The sequence below is a fragment of the Gastrolobium bilobum genome, unplaced genomic scaffold (assembly GCF_033153095.1).
Source record: "Gastrolobium bilobum isolate Gb01-03AN ecotype WA unplaced genomic scaffold, APGP_CSIRO_Gbil_v1 utg112830, whole genome shotgun sequence".
NCBI classification, from domain to species: domain Eukaryota; kingdom Viridiplantae; phylum Streptophyta; class Magnoliopsida; order Fabales; family Fabaceae; genus Gastrolobium; species Gastrolobium bilobum.
In genome coordinates this window covers 6,717-25,789 of record NW_026899014.1, presented here as the reverse complement: position 1 = coordinate 25,789, position 19,073 = coordinate 6,717, and the positions used below count along the sequence as shown (strand labels likewise).

The 19,073-nt window shown below is 33.3% G+C and overlaps 3 protein-coding genes across 3 annotated transcripts; all 3 read right to left on the bottom strand.

Annotated features, from left to right (window-relative positions):
* Nucleotides 1-2,936: 2,936 nt before the first annotated feature.
* Nucleotides 2,937-3,266, bottom strand: LOC133286227 (uncharacterized). Its single transcript, XM_061483619.1, has one exon. The coding sequence runs from the start codon at nucleotides 3,264-3,266 to the stop codon at nucleotides 2,937-2,939; it is 330 nt and encodes a 109-aa protein (XP_061339603.1).
* A 1,001-nt stretch (nucleotides 3,267-4,267) lies between these two features.
* LOC133286226 (SKP1-like protein 11) lies at nucleotides 4,268-5,914 on the bottom strand. The gene is made up of 4 exons (XM_061483618.1): nucleotides 5,879-5,914; nucleotides 5,444-5,722; nucleotides 4,383-4,523; nucleotides 4,268-4,303 (listed from the first exon to the last, which is right to left on the bottom strand). Exons 1-4 carry the CDS (start codon nucleotides 5,912-5,914, stop codon nucleotides 4,268-4,270), a joined length of 492 nt encoding a protein of 163 aa, XP_061339602.1.
* A 3,596-nt stretch (nucleotides 5,915-9,510) lies between these two features.
* LOC133286225 (SKP1-like protein 11) lies at nucleotides 9,511-18,762 on the bottom strand. Its single transcript, XM_061483617.1, has 4 exons — nucleotides 18,754-18,762; nucleotides 10,685-10,963; nucleotides 9,626-9,766; nucleotides 9,511-9,546 (listed from the first exon to the last, which is right to left on the bottom strand). Exons 1-4 carry the CDS (start codon nucleotides 18,760-18,762, stop codon nucleotides 9,511-9,513), a joined length of 465 nt encoding a protein of 154 aa, XP_061339601.1.
* Nucleotides 18,763-19,073: the final 311 nt, after the last annotated feature.

Sequence of the window (19,073 nt, the reverse complement as noted above, 5' to 3'; positions counted from 1 at the left end):
ATGACAAAGATGTGGAGATGAGGTAGAGGATGAAGATTGGGTATTTGTCTCTCTTGCATTAGGAGTGAATAGTTGAGCAAAATGGGAGGAAAAAAGAAAGCTCTTCTTTGTTTGAGAGAAAGAGGCAGCTACGGGTGAGGAGAAGAAATGAGGAAAATGGGAGGAAAAAAGTTTTTGGCGCCGTTGCCGGAGACTAAAAATCGACAATAGTAGTACCTGTGGGTCTGAATAGTCATCTCTGTTTGACCATCAGTCTGAGGATGATAAGCCGTGCTCAGTCGCAACTAAGTGCCGAAAGCTTGCTGTAGTGCTCCCTAGAAGCGAGATGTGAACCTTGGGTCCCAATCACTTACAATGCTCTCGGGCACCCCGTGAAGTCTCAAAATATCCTTCAGATAGAGTCGAGCCAACTGCTCTGTAGAAAAAGTCACCTTCACTGGCAAAAAATGGACATACTTCGTAAGCCTATCAACCATAACCCATATAGAATCATATCCATCTCGAGTCTTGGACAACCCAACAACAAAATCCATATAATACCTCTGTGAGCTAAGCTTACTATAGGACGTCTCCTAATCGGGGTTTTAACTTATCCATTCACCTGGCCAGGGGTTTATATAAACTTCTAAGGGAATTCTACATCCTTGGATTCATCATCTTCGTCACTAATACATGTAACGTATTTGCTATACAAATCAATTCATCTTACAAATACAGAGTGATATCCTCAAACAGTCATAGAAGATTTAAACCACATTATTTCATGTGTCTATATTTAATGACAAGAGTGTAATCACTCATTCAAGCCATCACTTTAACAGCATGCTTCAGTTACATAACCAAAATATCATGTCTTCATCATTATTTATTTATTTATTTTACATGTAGCTTATTATCAGGAGCCAAAAAAATAGCAATCCCAATAAAACATATTCACAATATCACAACCGACTTAGCATGAAACTTGAAGCTATATCTCTTTCGAGAGACAATAACTTATCCGTAAATGCTCCCATGAATAATACTCATAGTAACGTGCTATCTTCACTTAAGTACCCTTTTTCATCATAATTTTAATAAAATGGAAGCTTTAAACATATAGGCAGAGAACACCTATCATAATACTCATAAGCTTTCTCATAATAATTTGCACATCAAACTTTATAGCATTCTTGGCAACCCTGAAGCATGCATATTGGCATTATCCTTCCAAAAGAGTACATAGGGTCCAAAAAATGTAGGCATTAACATAATACTTAGTTATATAATCTTAGCACAAGACCCATCCCACAAACGAATATATATATACTCATGAATATTAGTTTGGTCTTTCATTCGTGGATTCTCATGTATAATCTGAACACTTGGGCAGTCAACATCATATATAAGATAACTTTAAATTAAATCACACAATGCTATAAAAGTAGCACAAAGTATAGTGACATGAGAGACTACTATATGTCCAGCAATAATCATTCACACATATCTTAGATATATAAATTTTCCACCAATTAGTAAGCTATGTGGTAACTAATATACTAGCCACAAACTTATCTGGTTATAACCGTACAATGCAATTTCCATGAACTTTGGTTGAACAGAAAGCATACTTGGATGCAATGCACACTTGAGTTACACATTGTCTCAAGGAAGACAGAACATATATGATGAGTAAGTGGAAAATAAATGTCACAACTTGTGTTTATTTAGACTTGACTTCAGAAAATCATATAAATTCGAAATCTTTACCAAATGACTTGAAATTTCAATGGAGTAAAGTCGACCTCTGGGACTTCAAAATGATATAAGATTTTACTCCTTTGGAGGTTTGTAGATCCAGAAATAGATTTTTTGAAAACAGTGGACATAGATGACACATTACAACATTTTGTTGATTTTTACGTAGAGTTGGTTCCAACTATACGTATTTTGACATACCAATCCCAAGAATACGAAACTCTCCAGTCTGAAAGTACTTTAGTCCCCTGATTTGTGGCCTCAAGAATCACATGAATTGGATTCCTGAGGCCTGAGATGTGCAGCTATCAAGTTAGCTATTCAGCTTGAAGTGCAAAACAAGGCAGTCAAATTACATCTTGCACAACTCCTTGAATTTTTGCTCAATTGATCTGATATTTTAGAGGCATATAATACACTTATCTATATTTGATATGCAATTAGAACCACATTGTTTTGAGGTCTCTAGGTCGAGATATCCATCCAGGAAGTTGGCTGTTCAAATCAGTAATCTATGACAGCAATCGAAATAATCTGTCAACTTTCTAACGGAACTGAAGCCACTAAGTATTCTCAAACAGACTATAAATTTGCAGAATAATAGCTTAATGAGTCAGCTTTTTTATGGCACCGGTTTCACCAAATTCTGATACTCCTAAGTCAAGTTATGCAATCATTTACAGAAAGTATTCAGACAAAAAATGTTGTAGAAATTTTCTGCTAGAACCTACAATATGAGATATGACTATATACATATTATATAATAGCTGTCACCACACAATGACCACAACATTTTAAGAAATCCTTAGTTTATTATTACCTATACTATGTTCAATCCATTAGACAAGCAATGTGGGTCCAGCTTAACTATCCTTTCCCTTTAAGGTTTGGATTAGATTGATGCCTTGTCACTTAACTTTTCCATGTTATAATTGTCTCTTGTTATTACATGTACCACAACAAGCAAATATTGTCTTTCACTGTTATATCATGAATTACCAAGATTAGGAAGGATGGTAATCATATTGGTGTAAGCAAATAAACTAGTTTGTCACTCATAAAAAATATATATATATATTTTTTTGGAATAAGGGAAAAGTCAATTACATAATACAGCTTATAGGAAGAGTAATGCCCAAAGCATCTCTATCTAGAAAAATTCTACACCCAAGAAGTGGAACAGAAAAAACATGAACCTCTCAATTATCTAGTTGGTGTGCGTAAGCTGCTAGCCAGTCTGCTAGCATGTTCCCCTCTCTGTGGGTATGTGTTATAACCGTATTCCAATCATCAGCAATGGTCATTTTAATTCTGTTGACCAAATGAGCTAGAGGATGGTTCTCCTCACAGCCATTTTTGATTAAATTAACTGCCACCAACGAGTCTCCTTCAAAGCAAACATTTCTGAATCCAGCCTTCTTCGTTTGCTCCACACCCTCCAGGAAGCCACGCAACTCAGCAACGAGGGAGTTTCCAAACCCAAGTCTACCGCAGAAACCTCCAAGCCATCTTCCCTCATCGTCCCTCATAACCCCACCAAAGATAGAGCTTGTTCCTCCATTTTTACTTGAGCCATCAACGTTAACTTTAACCCATCTAGAATGAAGGAGCTGCCAACCAATTTCCTGGACCGTTCTTGTATTCTGAATGCCACTGGTATGTATTAACCTCTGAGATTCGATGGTATTAAGGACGAAAGATTTAATGGCCAAAGACGTACTCCTTTCCTGCAAGGTTTTCCCTTGGAACACTAACTCATTTTTGGCTTTCCAGATATGCCAGTGTAACACCCCGTTCTAGAACCGGTTGGTTAACATCACGTATTACAAAAATGATATAATTAGTATTAACTAGGAAGTTTTCAACCATCAATATTTTATGAAAGAAATCAGTAAAATCATCATGATAAAATGAGATATAAGCAGTCTAAGCACACTATTTTTATTTTTTTATTTTTTCTGGTCAGGAGGGGAGCTAAATCATTGTAATCATCTTTGATATGCTTTGCCAATTTAGCATAGCTTATGGAAAGAATTTTGGGAAAGTTATAGTATCAATAATTAATGATTCCAACACAAGGTTTTTAAAATTCAAAAATTATAGACACAAAGGCATTAACAAGAGCAGCAACAGTAAACCCCCCTTAATTTCGTTAGTCAAAAGAAAAATAAAAAAATAGAACATATTCACAAGGCAAACCCAAACAAAAGAATAGAAAAAAAAAAAGACAAAGATAAGAGAACGTCACCTCTGAACAATCTAAGATTGTGTGACCTTAATTTCTTAAAGTTTATTTAATCTAAGATTCATCTACTCCAGTAAATAAATAAAAAATAAATGGTGATGATATTGACTGAATCATGATTTTATTTAGATAAGAGCTCATACGAAAACAAAAACTAGCAATATTAAAGCTTCAAGTAATGAATCTACCAGAAAACGAACAGTGTAGTAACTAAGGAAAACAAAACAAAAGACCTATTATCGATAATGTTATATCATAAACCCTTCGGAAACACATGCATCAATCTCACTCAAAAGCCCATCTATTCTCATTCCGAATGGCCTCTCCTTTTTCTTCTTTTTGAAGTTACGGTCTCTTCTTCTCCAGGACTAAATTCTTTTCTTTTTTTTGAAGTTATGGCCTCTTCTTCTTCTTCAGGACTAAAATCATTCTTTATAGTGAAGTATTGGCGTATCTCCTCTGGACTCTTATCCTTTATCAAATTTGCCACAATTTGACATGTCAGTTCCAACAGACTCTTAATTTTCAAATATTTTGCCACCTGACAAAGAAATATACCACAAATTAACAATACTATAAAAGAACTTTGATTAAACAGAACATCAACGCTAAGATGCTAAGATCCAATAGACTCTTAGACGAGGTGTTAAATTTTAAATTTGACACTGGTTCTAAAGGATCCTGCCTCATATATATTCATAAACATACATGACAAAATTTCTAAAATATACAAATCCCTAATCCAAACTTAGATTCCATAAAGTACAACACAATTTCTAAAAATTAGGATAGAAAAAACGAAGATATAGCACATTACAGATATGTATTAATTTATTCAGTTCCATGGATTTTTACCATTTTTCACCTTTAATTTTAGCAAAGTACGGATTCTTCGGTTAAAATTTGCACTTTCTTGATTATTCATTTTTCTTAATAACTGAATGGTATGGAAATAATTTCATTGATCTCTTCCAAAATCAAGTTTAATAATTAAATCAAATTCCATAAAATACATTGAAAAAAAAAAACACACTCAGAAAAAATATATCTACATATGAGATATGAGGATAACAGTTAAGAGTCTGCCTCACTGCAAATTTCACTCTCTGAGTCTCACTTATAAAGTTAAAATTTTATGGGAAGTGATTTTGTTTACATGAAAATTTAAATTAAGGGAGACACAAACCCCCAATATCAAATCAGAACGACTATCAACTTAATTGAGAATTTAAAATAAAAATAAATATAACTTATTAAGAAGCAAAAATTGAAAATCAAATCCAAATTACCAATTATATTATCCCTTATCAGCAATTTTTTTTTTTAATTTTTTATCTTGAGATAATAAATTAGGAGCATACACCGACGGATTAAAAACCATTCACTAACTATAAGATTATCGATATCAAATGGTTGAGAGAAATGTTATATATGTGGATGTGAATATTTAGATGCACTCACCATCATTACAAGGAAGAGGGTGTGCTGATCCACCTTAACAAATTCATCATCCCATTTTTTGAGAGCTTCTATGTTGTTGTTGTCATCGTGGGACTCCTCTGTATTATGCTTGTTGCAATACTCAAGGACCTTTGCGAGGGCGAGACTGTTGACATTCTCAAGAGGAATAACACCGCCACCACATTCATCATCAATCAAGTTCTTGATAGTCACTGATTGAACTATCACCGCTTCCTCCACCTCAAACATGTCTTTCTCTGAACTACGCAATTTTATCATCTTCTCATAAGATGAAGAAGAAGAAGACGAAGAGGAAGAAGATGAAGAAGAGGAAGAAGAAGAAGAGGAAGAGGAAGAGGAAGAAGAGGAAGAAGAAGAGGAAGAAGAGGAGGAGGAGGAGCCACAATTATCATCAATCAAGTTCTTGATAGTCACCGATTGAACTATCACCGCTTCCTCCACCTCAAACATGTCTTTCTCTGAACTACGCAATTTTAACAACTTCTCATAAGATGAAGAAGAAGAAGAGGAAGAGGAAGAAGATGAAGAAGAGGAAGAAGAAGAAGAGGAAGAGGAAGAAGAAGTAGAGGAGGAGGAAGAAGAAGAAGAAGAAGAAGAGGAGGAAGAAGAAGAAGACATGGTCAAATGTAAAGATAAAAAGGTTGTAGAGAGATAGGGCACACTATGCAGAATTAGCATTGAGAGGGTTGGGTTTGCGTTGCACTAATATATATAAAAAATTATTAAGGATTTTTTTTTCCTCAAGTAACTCAGAAATAGGATCACAAAATTGCATAAATCTATTTCAAATTTCAAATTTGAATCAAATCAGAACCTTGAATGAAAATAATAAATGATATAATTAGTATTAATTGTGACGTTTTCAAAGTTTCAACCTTGAATGGCATTGATTGTGAAATTCGAATTTCAAAGTTTTCACCTTAAAAGAAAATAGTAGACATTGATTGAGAAATTGAAATTGAAGTTTGGAAGTTTTTAACCTTGAATAAAAATAATAAATGATATAATTAGTATTAACTAGGAAGTTTTCAACCTTCAATATTTTATGAAAGAAATCAGTAAAATCATCATGCAAAAATGAGATATAAGCAGTCTAAGCACACTATTTTTATTTTTTTTATTTTTTCTGGTCAGGAGGGGAGCTAAATCATTGTAATCATCTTTGATATGCTTTGCCAATTTAGCATAGCTTATTGAAAGAATTTTGGGAAAGTTATAGTATCAATAATTAATGATTCCAACACAAGGTTTTTAAAATTCAAAAATTATAGACACAAAGGCATTAACAAGAGCAGCAACAGTAAACCCCCCTTAATTTCGTTAGTCAAAAGAAAAATAAAAAAATAGAACATATTCACAAGGCAAACCCAAACAAAAGAATAGAAAAAAAAAAAAAAAGATAAGAGAACGTCACCTCTGAACAATCTAAGATTGTGTGACCTTAATTTCTTACAGTTTATTTAATCTAAGATTCATCTACTCCAGTAAATAAATAAAAAATAAAAGGTGATGATATTGACTGAATCATGATGTTATTTATATAAGAGCTCATACGAAAACAAAAACTAGCAATATTAAACCTTCAATTAATGAATCTACCAGAAAACGAACAGTGTAGTAACTAAGGAAAACAAAACATAAGACCTATTATCGATAATGTTATATCATAAACCCTCCGGAAACACATGCATCAATCTCACTCAAAAGCCCATCTATTCTCGTTCCGAATGGCCTCTTCTTTTTCTTCTTTTTGAAGTTACGGTCTCTTCTTCTCCAGGACTAAATTTTTTTCTTTTTTTTGAAGTTAAGGCCTCTTCTTCTTCTTCAGGACTAAAATCATTCTTTATATTGAAGTATTGGCGTATCTCCTCTGGACTCTTATCCTTTATCAAATTTGCCACAATTTGACATGTCAGTTCCAACAGACTCTTAATTTTCAAATAATTTGCCGCCTGACAAAGAAATATACCACAAATTAACAATACTAAATAGGATCACAAAATTGCATAAATCTATTTCATCAAATTTGAATCAAATCAGAACCTTGAATGATTATAATAAAAGATATAATTATTATTAATTGTGACGTTTTCAAAGTTTCAACCTTGAATGGCATTGATTGTGTAATTCGAATTTCAAAGTTTTCACCTTAAAAGAAAATAGTAAATGACATTGATTGAGAAATTGAAATTGAAGTTTGGAAGTTTTTAACCTTGAATAAAAATAATAAATGATATAATTAGTATTAACTAGGAAGTTTTCAACCTTCAATATTTTATGAAAGAAATCAGTAAAATCATCATGCAAAAATGAGATATAAGCAGTCTAAGCACACTATTTTTATTTTTTTATTTTTTCTGGTCGGGAGGGGAGCTAAATCATTGTAATCATCTTTGAAATGCTTTGCCAATTTAGCATAGCTTATTGAAAGAATTTTGGGAAAGTCATAGTATCAATAATTAATGATTCCAACACAAGGTTTTTAAAATTCAAAAATTATAGACACAAAGGCATTAACAAGAGCAGCAACAGTAAACCCCCCTTAATTTCGTTAGTCAAAAGAAAAATAAAAAAATAGAACATATTCACAAGGCAAACCCAAACAAAAGAATAGAAAAAAAAAAGACAAAGATAAGAGAATGTCACCTCTGAACAATCTAAGATTGTGTGACCTTAATTTCTTACAGTTTATTTAAGCTAAGATTCATCTACTCCAGTAAATAAATAAAAAAGAAACTAAGGAAAACAAAACATAAGACCTATTATCGATAATGTTATATCATAAACCCTCCGGAAACACATGCATCAATCTCACTCAAAAGCCCATCTATTCTCGTTCCGAATGGCCTCTTCTTTTTCTTCTTTTTGAAGTTACGGTCTCTTCTTCTCCAGGACTAAATTTTTTTCTTTTTTTTGAAGTTAAGGCCTCTTCTTCTTCTTCAGGACTAAAATCATTCTTTATATTGAAGTATTGGCGTATCTCCTCTGGACTCTTATCCTTTATCAAATTTGCCACAAATTGACATGTCAGTTCCAACAGACTGTTAATTTTCAAATAATTTGCCTCCTGACAAAGAAATATACCACAAATTAACAATACTAAATAGGATCACAAAATTGCATAAATCTATTTCAAATTTCAAATTTGAATCAAATCAGAACCTTGAATGATTATAATAAAAGATATAATTATTATTAATTGTGACGTTTTCAAAGTTTCAACCTTGAATGGCATTGATTGTGTAATTCGAATTTCAAAGTTTTCACCTTAAAAGAAAATAGTAAATGACATTGATTGAGAAATTGAAATTGAAGTTTGGAAGTTTTTAACCTTGAATAAAAATAATAAATGATATAATTAGTATTAACTAGGAAGTTTTCAACCTTCAATATTTTATGAAAGAAATCAGTAAAATCATCATGCAAAAATGAGATATAAGCAGTCTAAGCACACTATTTTTATTTTTTTATTTTTTCTGGTCGGGAGGGGAGCTAAATCATTGTAATCATCTTTGATATGCTTTGCCAATTTAGCATAGCTTATTGAAAGAATTTTGGGAAAGTCATAGTATCAATAATTAATGATTCCAACACAAGGTTTTTAAAATTCAAAAATTATAGACACAAAGGCATTAACAAGAGCAGCAACAGTAAACCCCCCTTAATTTCGTTAGTCAAAAGAAAAATAAAAAAATAGAACATATTCACAAGGCAAACCCAAACAAAAGAATAGAAAAAAAAAAAAAAAGATAAGAGAACGTCACCTCTGAACAATCTAAGATTGTGTGACCTTAATTTCTTACAGTTTATTTAATCTAAGATTCATCTACTCCAGTAAATAAATAAAAAATACATGGTGATGATATTGACTGAATCATGATTTTATTTAGATAAGAGCTCATACGAAAACAAAAACTAGCAATATTAAACCTTCAAGTAATGAATCTACCAGAAAACGAACAGTGTAGTAACTAAGGAAAACAAAACATAAGACCTATTATCGATAATGTTATATCATAAACCCTCCGGAAACACATGCATCAATCTCACTCAAAAGCCCATCTATTCTCGTTCCGAATGGCCTCTTCTTTTTCTTCTTTTTGAAGTTACGGTCTCTTCTTCTCCAAGACTAAATTTTTTTCTTTTTTTTGAAGTTATGGCCTCTTCTTCTTCTTCAGGACTAAAATCATTCTTTATATTGAAGTATTGGCGTATCTCCTCTGGACTCTTATCCTTTATCAAATTTGCCACAATTTGACATGTCAGTTCCAACAGACTCTTAATTTTCAAATAATTTGCCGCCTGACAAAGAAATATACCACAAATTAACAATACTATAAAAGCACTTTGATTAAACAGCACATCAACGCTAAGATGCTAAGATCCAACAGACTCTTAGACGAGGTGTTAAATTTTAAATTTGACACTGGTTCTAAAGGATCCTGCCTCATATATATTGATAAACATACATGACAAAATTTCTAAAATATACAAATCCATAATCCAAACTTAGATTCCATAAAGTACAACACAATTTCTAAAAATTAGGATAGAAAAAACGAAGATATAGCACATTACAGATATGTATTAATTTACGCAATTCCATGGATTTTTACCTTTTTTCACCTTTAATTTTAGCAAAGTACTGATTCTTCGGTTAAAATTTGCGCTTTCTTGATTATTCATTTTTCTTAATAACTGAATGGTATGGAAATAATTTCATTGATCTCTGCCAAAATCAAGTTTAATAATTAAATCAAATTCCATAAAATACATTGAAAAAAAGAACACACTCAGAAAAAATATATCTACATATGAGATATGAGGATAACAGTTAAGAGTCTGCCTCACTGCAAATTTCACTCTCAGAGTCTCACTTATAAAGTTAAAATTTTATGGGAAGTGATTTTGTTTACATGAAAATTTAAATTAAGGGAGACACAAACCCCCAATATCAAATCAGAACGACTATCAACTTAATTGAGAATTTAAAATAAAAATAAATATAACTTATTAAGAAGCAAAAATTGAAAATCAAATCCAAATTACCAATTATATTAACCCTTATCAGCGAATTTTTTTTTTATTTTTTATCTTGAGATAATAAATTAGGAGCATACACCGACGGATTAAAAACCATTCACTAACTATAAGATTATCGATATCAAATGGTTGAGAGAAATGTTATATATGTGGATGTGAGTATTTAGATGCACTCACCATCATTACAAGGAAGAGGGTGTGCTGATCCACCTTAACAAATTCATCATCCCATTTTTTGAGAGCTTCTATGTTGTTGTCGTCGTGGGACTCCTCTGCATGATGCTTGTTGCAATACTCAAGAACCTTTGCGAGGGCGAGACTGTTGACATTCTCAAGAGGAATAACACCGCCACCACATTCATCATCAATCAAGTTCTTGATAGTCACTGATTGAACTATCACCGCTTCCTCCACCTCAAACATGTCTTTCTCTGAACTACGCAATTTTAACATCTTCTCATAAGATGAAGAAGAAGAAGACGAAGAGGAAGAAGATGAAGAAGAGGAAGAAGAATAAGAGGAAGAGGAAGAATAAGAGGAAGAAGAGGAGGAGGAGGAGCCACAATTATCATCAATCAAGTTCTTGATAGTCACCGATTGAACTATCACCGCTTCCTCCACCTCAAACATGTCTTTCTCTGAACTACGCAATTTTATCATCTTCTCATAAGATGAAGAAGAAGAAGACGAAGAGGAAGAAGATGAAGAAGAGGAAGAAGAAGAAGAGGAAGAGGAAGAAGAAGTAGAGGAAGAGGAAGAAGAAGACATGGTCAAATGTAAAGAGAAAAAGGTTGTAGAGAGCTAGGGCACACTATGCAGAATTAGCATTGAGAGGGTTGGGTTTGCGTTGCACTAATATATATAAAAAATTATTAAGGATTTTTTTTTCCTCAAGTAACTCAGAAATAGGATCACAAAATTGCATAAATCTATTTCAAATTTCAAATTTGAATCAAATCAGAACCTTGAATGAAAATAATAAATGATATAATTAGTATTAATTGTGACGTTTTCAAAGTTTCAACCTTGAATGGCATTGATTGTGAAATTCGAATTTCAAAGTTTTCACCTTAAAAGAAAATAGTAAATGACATTGATTGAGAAATTGAAATTGAAGTTTGGAAGTTTTTAACCTTGAATAAAAATAATAAATGATATAATTAGTATTAACTAGGAAGTTTTCAACCTTCAATATTTTATGAAAGAAATCAGTAAAATCATCATGCAAAAATGAGATATAAGCAGTCTAAGCACACTATTTTTATTTTTTTTTTATTTTTTCTAGTCAGGAGGGGAGCTAAATCATTGTAATCATCTTTGATATGCTTTGCCAATTTAGCATAGCTTATTGAAAGAATTTTGGGAAAGTTATAGTATCAATAATTAATGATTCCAACACAAGGTTTTTAAAATTCAAAAATTATAGACACAAAGGCATTAACAAGAGCAGCAGTAAACCCCCCTTAATTTCGTTAGTCAAAAGAAAAATAAAAAAATAGAACATATTCACAAGGCAAACCCAAACAAAAGAATAGAAATAAAAAAACAAAAAAAAGACAAAGATAAGAGAACTTCACCTCTGAACAATCTAAGATTGTGTGACCTTAATTTCTTACAGTTTATTTAATCTAAGATTCATCTACTCCAGTAAATAAATAAAAAATAAATGGTGATGATATTGACTGAATAATGATTTTATTTAGATAAGAGCTCATACGAAAACAAAAACTAGCAATATTAAACCTTCAAGTAATGAATCTACCAGAAAACAAACAGTGTAGTAACTAAGGAAAACAAAACAAAAGACCTATTATCGATAATGTTATATCATAAACCCTCCGGAAACACATGCATCAATCTCACTCAAAAGCCCATCTATTCTCGTTCCGAATGGCCTCTTCTTTTTCTTCTTTTTGAAGTTTTTTGAAGTTACGGTCTCTTCTTCTCCAGGACTAAATTTTTTTTCTTTTTTTTTTGAAGTCATGGCCTCTTCTTCTTCTTCAGGACTAAAATCATTCTTTATATTGAAGTATTGGCGTATCTCCTCTGGACTCTTATCCTTTATCAAATTTGCCACAATTTGACAACTGGAAGAGAAGAGAAATGACAACTTATATTAATAAGAAACAAATTAGGTTACAAGAAAATAAAATGGAGAAGTATGGTAGTTGCTCGTGAGGAGTCTCAAATGGAAGATACAGAATGGAGGAGGGTTGCTGTCACTTAACTATTGTTAAAAATTATACAACTGAAAAGTAGAGATTGAAACTATTCTAAGTGATCTCTTTTGAAGGAATTTGCATTTTCCATGCTTGCTTTTCCTTTCACCCAATGGTAACTCTTTTATTCTCTGTTGTACACATTTCTTCCTGCTTTTTGGAAGCTTCTATTCAACATTTCCTGCAAAGTGGTCAGAGAGATTGAGTTACAGGTGCATTTAATGAACCAATCTATTCCCTTTTTTCCTATATTTCTCAAATGATTACTTCATCATTCGTTCCTTACTGTGTTTTTGTTATAAAGATCTAAACATGTGTTTCTAATGCAAAAATTGGTCACCAGATGAAGGAACAGATGGCTTTTTACTGCCAAAATGAGCTTAGATGGGAACAAATTTTCATTCCATTAACGTGCAACATATAACAGTTTATATCCACATACTGTATGAAAGAACCACCCTTCCTTGAAGTTTGGTGGAACAAACGGAAAATTAACCCTAAGGACCGAAAGCTTACCTAACAAGCAATGTCCTCCAACAAATCTCGTGTCCACTCAGTCACAATTGCGATCTCTCGCAAGGTCACAACCTAGTTCTAAGATGTGATGACAATTAGTACATAACTAAAGTATCACATTTAATTTCCAATACTACACATACAAGACACCTACACTTGATTTTGACTCCAATTTATCAAAATGTTCTAAAGGGCGATTTTATAATTTTTTCTTTTTTGGGAACCTATCCCAAGCATGTTTAACAAAGGGACCGACCTACAAATCACCCTCCAACTACTCATACCATTAAGTTTTCGAAATTGACATATAGCCAAAACCATGATTTTCTACAGTGAGCTAAGAAGTTATTTCTTTTGTTCTCTTTCATCAAGAAGCACTCCTAAGCATATTTAACAAAGGAAATTATATCCAAATAACTATCTAACTATCCATACCATCAAATCCCAATTTACAAACCCTAATTTCATATATTTTCTCCAAAAACACAAAAGGGAAGTTGGGTACTTACCTTGGAAGCTTCAATAACAAAGATTGCAAGAATAACTTAAGTATTTATCCACTAAAACTCTTCCTCCTTGCCCAAATCTGAAATGCTCTCTGTCAAAGTGGGTTTCTTTTCCTCTCACAAATAAACATCAAATTACAAAGATGTGGAGATGAGGTAGAGGATGAAGATTGGGTATTTGTCTCTCTTGCATTAGGAGTGAATAGTATAGAAAAATGGGAGGAAAAAAGAAAGCTCTTCTTTGTTTGAGAGAAAGAGGCAGCTGGGGGTGAGGAGAAGAAATGAGGAAATGAGGAAAAAAGTTTTTGGCGCCGTTGCCGGAGACTAAAAATCGACAATAGTAGTATCTGTGGAGTTTAAGATTAGACCTTTATTTTTTATTTTTTATTTTTATTTTTTTTTACCCTTACTGATTTTTTTTTTTAAATTCTGGTTTATGCGAGGTACAGTTATCCAAACGACTTGCTCTACGAACTAGAAATTGAAAAGATAGCAAGGGAGAACAGAAGGCTCACTAAGAAGCGAAAAGAAAAAGAAAGAGTGAACCGATCACTCTTCCTAGGAGAAACATCAATTATAGCTGAAGAATACCACATGAGGATACCATGGAGCAATTCATCAACCCATCATTTGCACCTGTCTCTTCTGCAATCATCATTCCACCAATCCAGGCCAATAACTTTGAAGTTCATCCGGCCTTCTTGCAGCTGTTCCAGAACAATCAATTTTCAGGAGAGGACGGCTATGATCCCAATCTTCATGTGTCAGGATTTTTGGAACTATGTAGGCTTCACAAGCATAATGGAGTTAGCACTCATGACATTCGTCTGATACTTTTTCCTTTTACATTGAAAGGAAGAGCAAAGGAATGAACCTAAAGGGAGCATCACTTCATGGGATGACTTGGTGGTTAAATTTAGAAAGAAGTTATTTACTCTCACTAAATTCATGCAGAAGCGGGAGATTGATCACTTCTCTCAACATGTTGGGGAATCATTTGGCATAGCTTGGAGAAGATTCAAAAGCCTATTGACAGCTTGCCCACAAATGTTCTTGAAGTAGGAGATAAAGTGAGACTCTTCTACCATGGTATATGCGCTGCTGATAGAAGATTTTTGAATGCGGCTGCTAATGGATCATTAGTTAACAAAGCTCATGCCGCATCTCTACAACTCATTGAAGAATTAGCTGCTAAGGAGAATGAGGATGTACCTAGCTCAAAAAGAGGCATTCTGCAAGTGGATAGACTTGACATCTTAATGACTGGTCAACAGAGTTTGCAAAAGCAGATGGAATCTCTCACAAAAATAGTTGCTAAGAATCAAATCTTTGCCATCAATGCATGGAAAGAAGAGTTAGTTGAATTGACCAAGATACCTGAAGGTCAAGTTTATTGCATCTATTGAAAAGAAGGTTGAGGAAGGAAACAAGAAGAAAATCCATCAGGAGTATGAGGAACGCAAGCCAAAAGTTAAGATGGAAAAACCCACGAGCAAAGGAAAGCACGTGAAGGCTAAATTTAGAGTTCCTGATGCCACTTATTCTCATCCATCCACACAGGAGTATTATGGAAGGACACAATATTGGACCAAGAAGATTGGTTCGTCAATGATAGCATGCTTCCAACCACCATAATCATGACCGGTACGTCAGGCTCGTGACGTTAAACAAGCGTTGATTGAGAGGCAACCCAACAATATTTTCTATTTCATATCTTTTTTTATTTTTTTATTTTATTTTATTTATTTATTTTATTTTGTTTTGTTTTTTCTTTTAGTACTGTATGCAAATAAATACTTTTATTTTGATAATTCTTGTACATATTATCCTATTATCAATATCTTGTTTTGATCTAGATGTGTGTTCTTAGTTCGCAGAATCATTTGGTTTAATATTATTGCTGCGGACAACAATGTTTTAAATTTGGGATTTTGGTGCATATTATGCTTGGACAGAGGAATAGATATGCTCATCATGAACTTTCAAATTCAGGGGAGATATCTCAATTCTTTTTATTTATTTTTATTCATTTTATTTGTTTATTTATTTTTATTCTTTTTACCTTGTGATTTTTTTTAGTTTTTTTGTTTTCCGTTCTACTGGTATTGGTGTCTCTGAATGTTTTTCCAAAATATATGAGCATAAAATTGATTAAAAATAATTATAAGTTATGAGAATTATAATTGAATTATTATTTTATTTTCAATAATATTCTCATAAGATTTCTTATATTTTGCAGTAAATTTCAGCTCATATTGACCCTTAATATATAATAAGCTGGAGACTCATCAGAGAGTGTTTTAGTTCTTTAAGTGAGTTCAACTAACAGTGTTGGTATAAACTTATCTATCTTTCTCACGTGACTCTAATTCCAATTTTGGACATTGATTTAGAAAATTTTTGGGGTTATATTTACTATTTTACTCTTAACTTTCGAGTAACTTTGCCTACCCACATTTTTACCCCCTTAACTATCATTTTTAATACTTTTTCACCAAGGTGACTTTATTTCTCTTTCTTATACCTTGCCTCTAATTATTCTTCAATATTATGATAAAATCATTAATCCACAATTAAATGTGAGTGTTATTATACTTACCTCACCTTTTTGGGTTTTTCTCCGCAAAATAGGATTTTACCTGGAAACGAACATAGGATATAGTCGGGGGATCTTATCCTCACGCTCCCAAGTAACCTCCTCAGACGTCCCGCCTTCCCATTGAATCTTGATCATAGGAATTTGACTTATTTCTCAGTTTTCTTTCATCTCTGTCAAGAATTTTTCACGGCCTCACATGACTTTTCAAATTTCCCTTTATTTGAACCTCATCAAGATGCGCAACATGGGATTCATCCGAATCTATCTCCACAGCTGAGACAGATGGAATACGTTATGAATACCAGATAATTATGGAGGCAAGGCAAGCAGAGAAGCCACTGGTTCCACGCTTTTGATTATCTGATAGAGACCGATAAACCTGAGACTCAGCTTCTTTACACTAAGAGCACGCCCCACACCTATCACAGGTGATAATATCACAAAACAAGCTCACCCTTTGCAAACTCTAGAGGTCGATGCTTGTGATCATAATAGCTCTTCTGGCGAATCTGTGTCTGTTTCAATTTATCTCTAATCATTCTGATCTGATTAGAATTGTCCTGTACAAAGTCTCACTCAATCATTTTCCTATCTCCAACCTCATTCCAACAAGTAGTTGATCTACACTGTCGGCCACACAAAGCCTCATATGGTGCCATGCCCAAATTGGATTGGAAACTATTAGTATACGAGAACTCTACCAATGGAAGATATCTATCCCAGGACTTACCCTGCTCTAGGGCACAGGCTCTTAGCATGTCCTCTAGGGTCTGAATAGTCATCTCTGTTTGACCATCAGTCTGAGGATGATAAGCCGTGCTCAGTCGCAACTAAGTGCCGAAAGCTTGCTGTAGTGCTCCCTAGAAGCGAGATGTGAACCTCGGATCCCAATCACTTACAATGCTCTCGGGCACCCCATGAAGTCTCAAAATATCATTCAGATAAAGTCGAACCAACTGCTCTGTAGAAAAAGTCACCTTCACTGGCAAAATATGGGCATACTTCGTAAGCCTATCAACCATAACACATATAGAATCATATCCATCTCGAGTCTTGGACAACCCAACAACAAAATCCATATAATACCTCTGTGAGCTAAGCTTACTATAGGACGTCTCCTAATCGGGGTTTTAACTTATCCATTCACCTGGCCAGAGGTTTATATAAACTTCTAAGGGAATTCTACATCCTTGGATTCATCATCTTCGTCACTAATACATGTAACGTATTTGCTATACAAATCAATTCATCTTACAAATACAGAGTGATATCCTCAAACAGTCATAGAAGATTTAAACCACATTCATTTCATGTGTCTATATTTAATGACAAGAGTGTAATCACTCATGCAAGCCATCACTTTAACATCATGCTTCAGTTACATAACCAAAATATCATGGCTTCATCATTATTTATTTATTTATTTTACATGTAGCTTATTATCATGAGCCAAAAAAATAGCAATCCCAATAAAACACATTCACAATATCACAACCGACTTAGCATGAAACTTGAAGCTATATCTCTTTCGAGAGACAATAACTTATCCGTAAATGCTCCTATGAATAATACTCATAGTAACATGCTATCTTCACTTAAGTACCCTTTTTCATCATAATTTTAATAAAATGGAAGCTTTAAACATATGGGCAGAGAACACCTATCATAATACTCATAAGCTTTCTCATAATAATTTGCACATCAAACTTTATAGCATTCTTGGCAACCCTGAAGCATGCATATTGACATTATCCTTCCAAAAGAGTACATAGGGTCCTAAAAATGTAGGCAATAACATAATACTTAGTTATATAATCTTAGCACAAGACCCATCCCACAAACGAATATATATATACTCATGAATATTAGTTTGGTCTTCCATTCGTGGATTCTCATGTATAATCTGAACACTTGGGCAGTCAACATCATATATAAGATGACTTTAAATTAAATCACACAATGCTATAAAAGTAGCACAAAGTATAGTGACATGAGAGACTACTATATGTCCAGCAATAATCATTCACACATATCTTAGATATATAAATTTTCCACCAATTAGTAAGCTATGTGGTAACTAATATACTAGCCACAAACTTATCTGGTTATAACCGTACAATGCAATTTCCATGAACTCTGGTTGAACAGAAAGCATACTTGGATGCAATGCACACTTGAGTTACACATTGTCTCAAGGAAGACAGAACATATATGATGAGTAAGTGGAAAATAAATGTCACAACTTGTGTTTATTTAGACTTGACTTCAGAAAATCATATAAATTCGAAATCTTTACCAAATGACTTGAAATTTCAATGGAGTAAAGTCGACCTCTGGGACTTCAAAATGATATAAGATTTTCCTCCTTTGGAGGTTTGTAGATCCAGAAATAGATTTTTTGAAAACAGTGGACATAGATGACACATTACAACATTTTGTTGATTTTTACGTAGAGTTGGTTCCAACTATACGTATTTTGACATACCAATCCCAAGAATACGAAACTCTCCAGTCTGAAAGTACTTTAGTTCCCTGATTTGTGGCCTCAAGAATCACATGAATTGGATTCCTGAGGCCTGAGATGTGCAGCTTTCAAGTTAGCTATTCAGCTTGAAGTGCAAAACAGGGCAGTCAAATTACATCTTGCACAACTCCTTGCATTTTTGCTCAATTGATCTGATATTTTAGAGGCATATAATACACATTGTTTTGAGGTCTCTAGGTCG

Excerpts from the sequence above, each read along its gene's own strand:
- LOC133286225 (XM_061483617.1), bottom strand. Across the intron at positions 9,767-10,684 it reads CCCTCTTCCTTGTAATGATG|GCGGCAAATTATTTGAAAAT; the intron begins GTGAGTGCATCT and ends TTTCTTTGTCAG. Across the intron at positions 9,547-9,625 it reads GTCCTGAAGAAGAAGAAGAG|GCCATTCGGAACGAGAATAG; the intron begins GCCATAACTTCA and ends GAAAAAGAAGAG.
- LOC133286227 (XM_061483619.1), bottom strand. The coding sequence starts at position 3,266 with ATGAGGGACGATGAGGGAAGATGGCTTGGAGGTTTCTGCGGTAGACTT.
- LOC133286226 (XM_061483618.1), bottom strand. The coding sequence starts at position 5,914 with ATGTTTGAGGTGGAGGAAGCGGTGATAGTTCAATCG. Across the intron at positions 5,723-5,878 it reads AAGCGGTGATAGTTCAATCG|ATGATAAAATTGCGTAGTTC; the intron begins GTGACTATCAAG and ends TCTTATGAGAAG. Across the intron at positions 4,524-5,443 it reads CCCTCTTCCTTGTAATGATG|GTGGCAAAATATTTGAAAAT; the intron begins GTGAGTGCATCT and ends TTTCTTTGTCAG.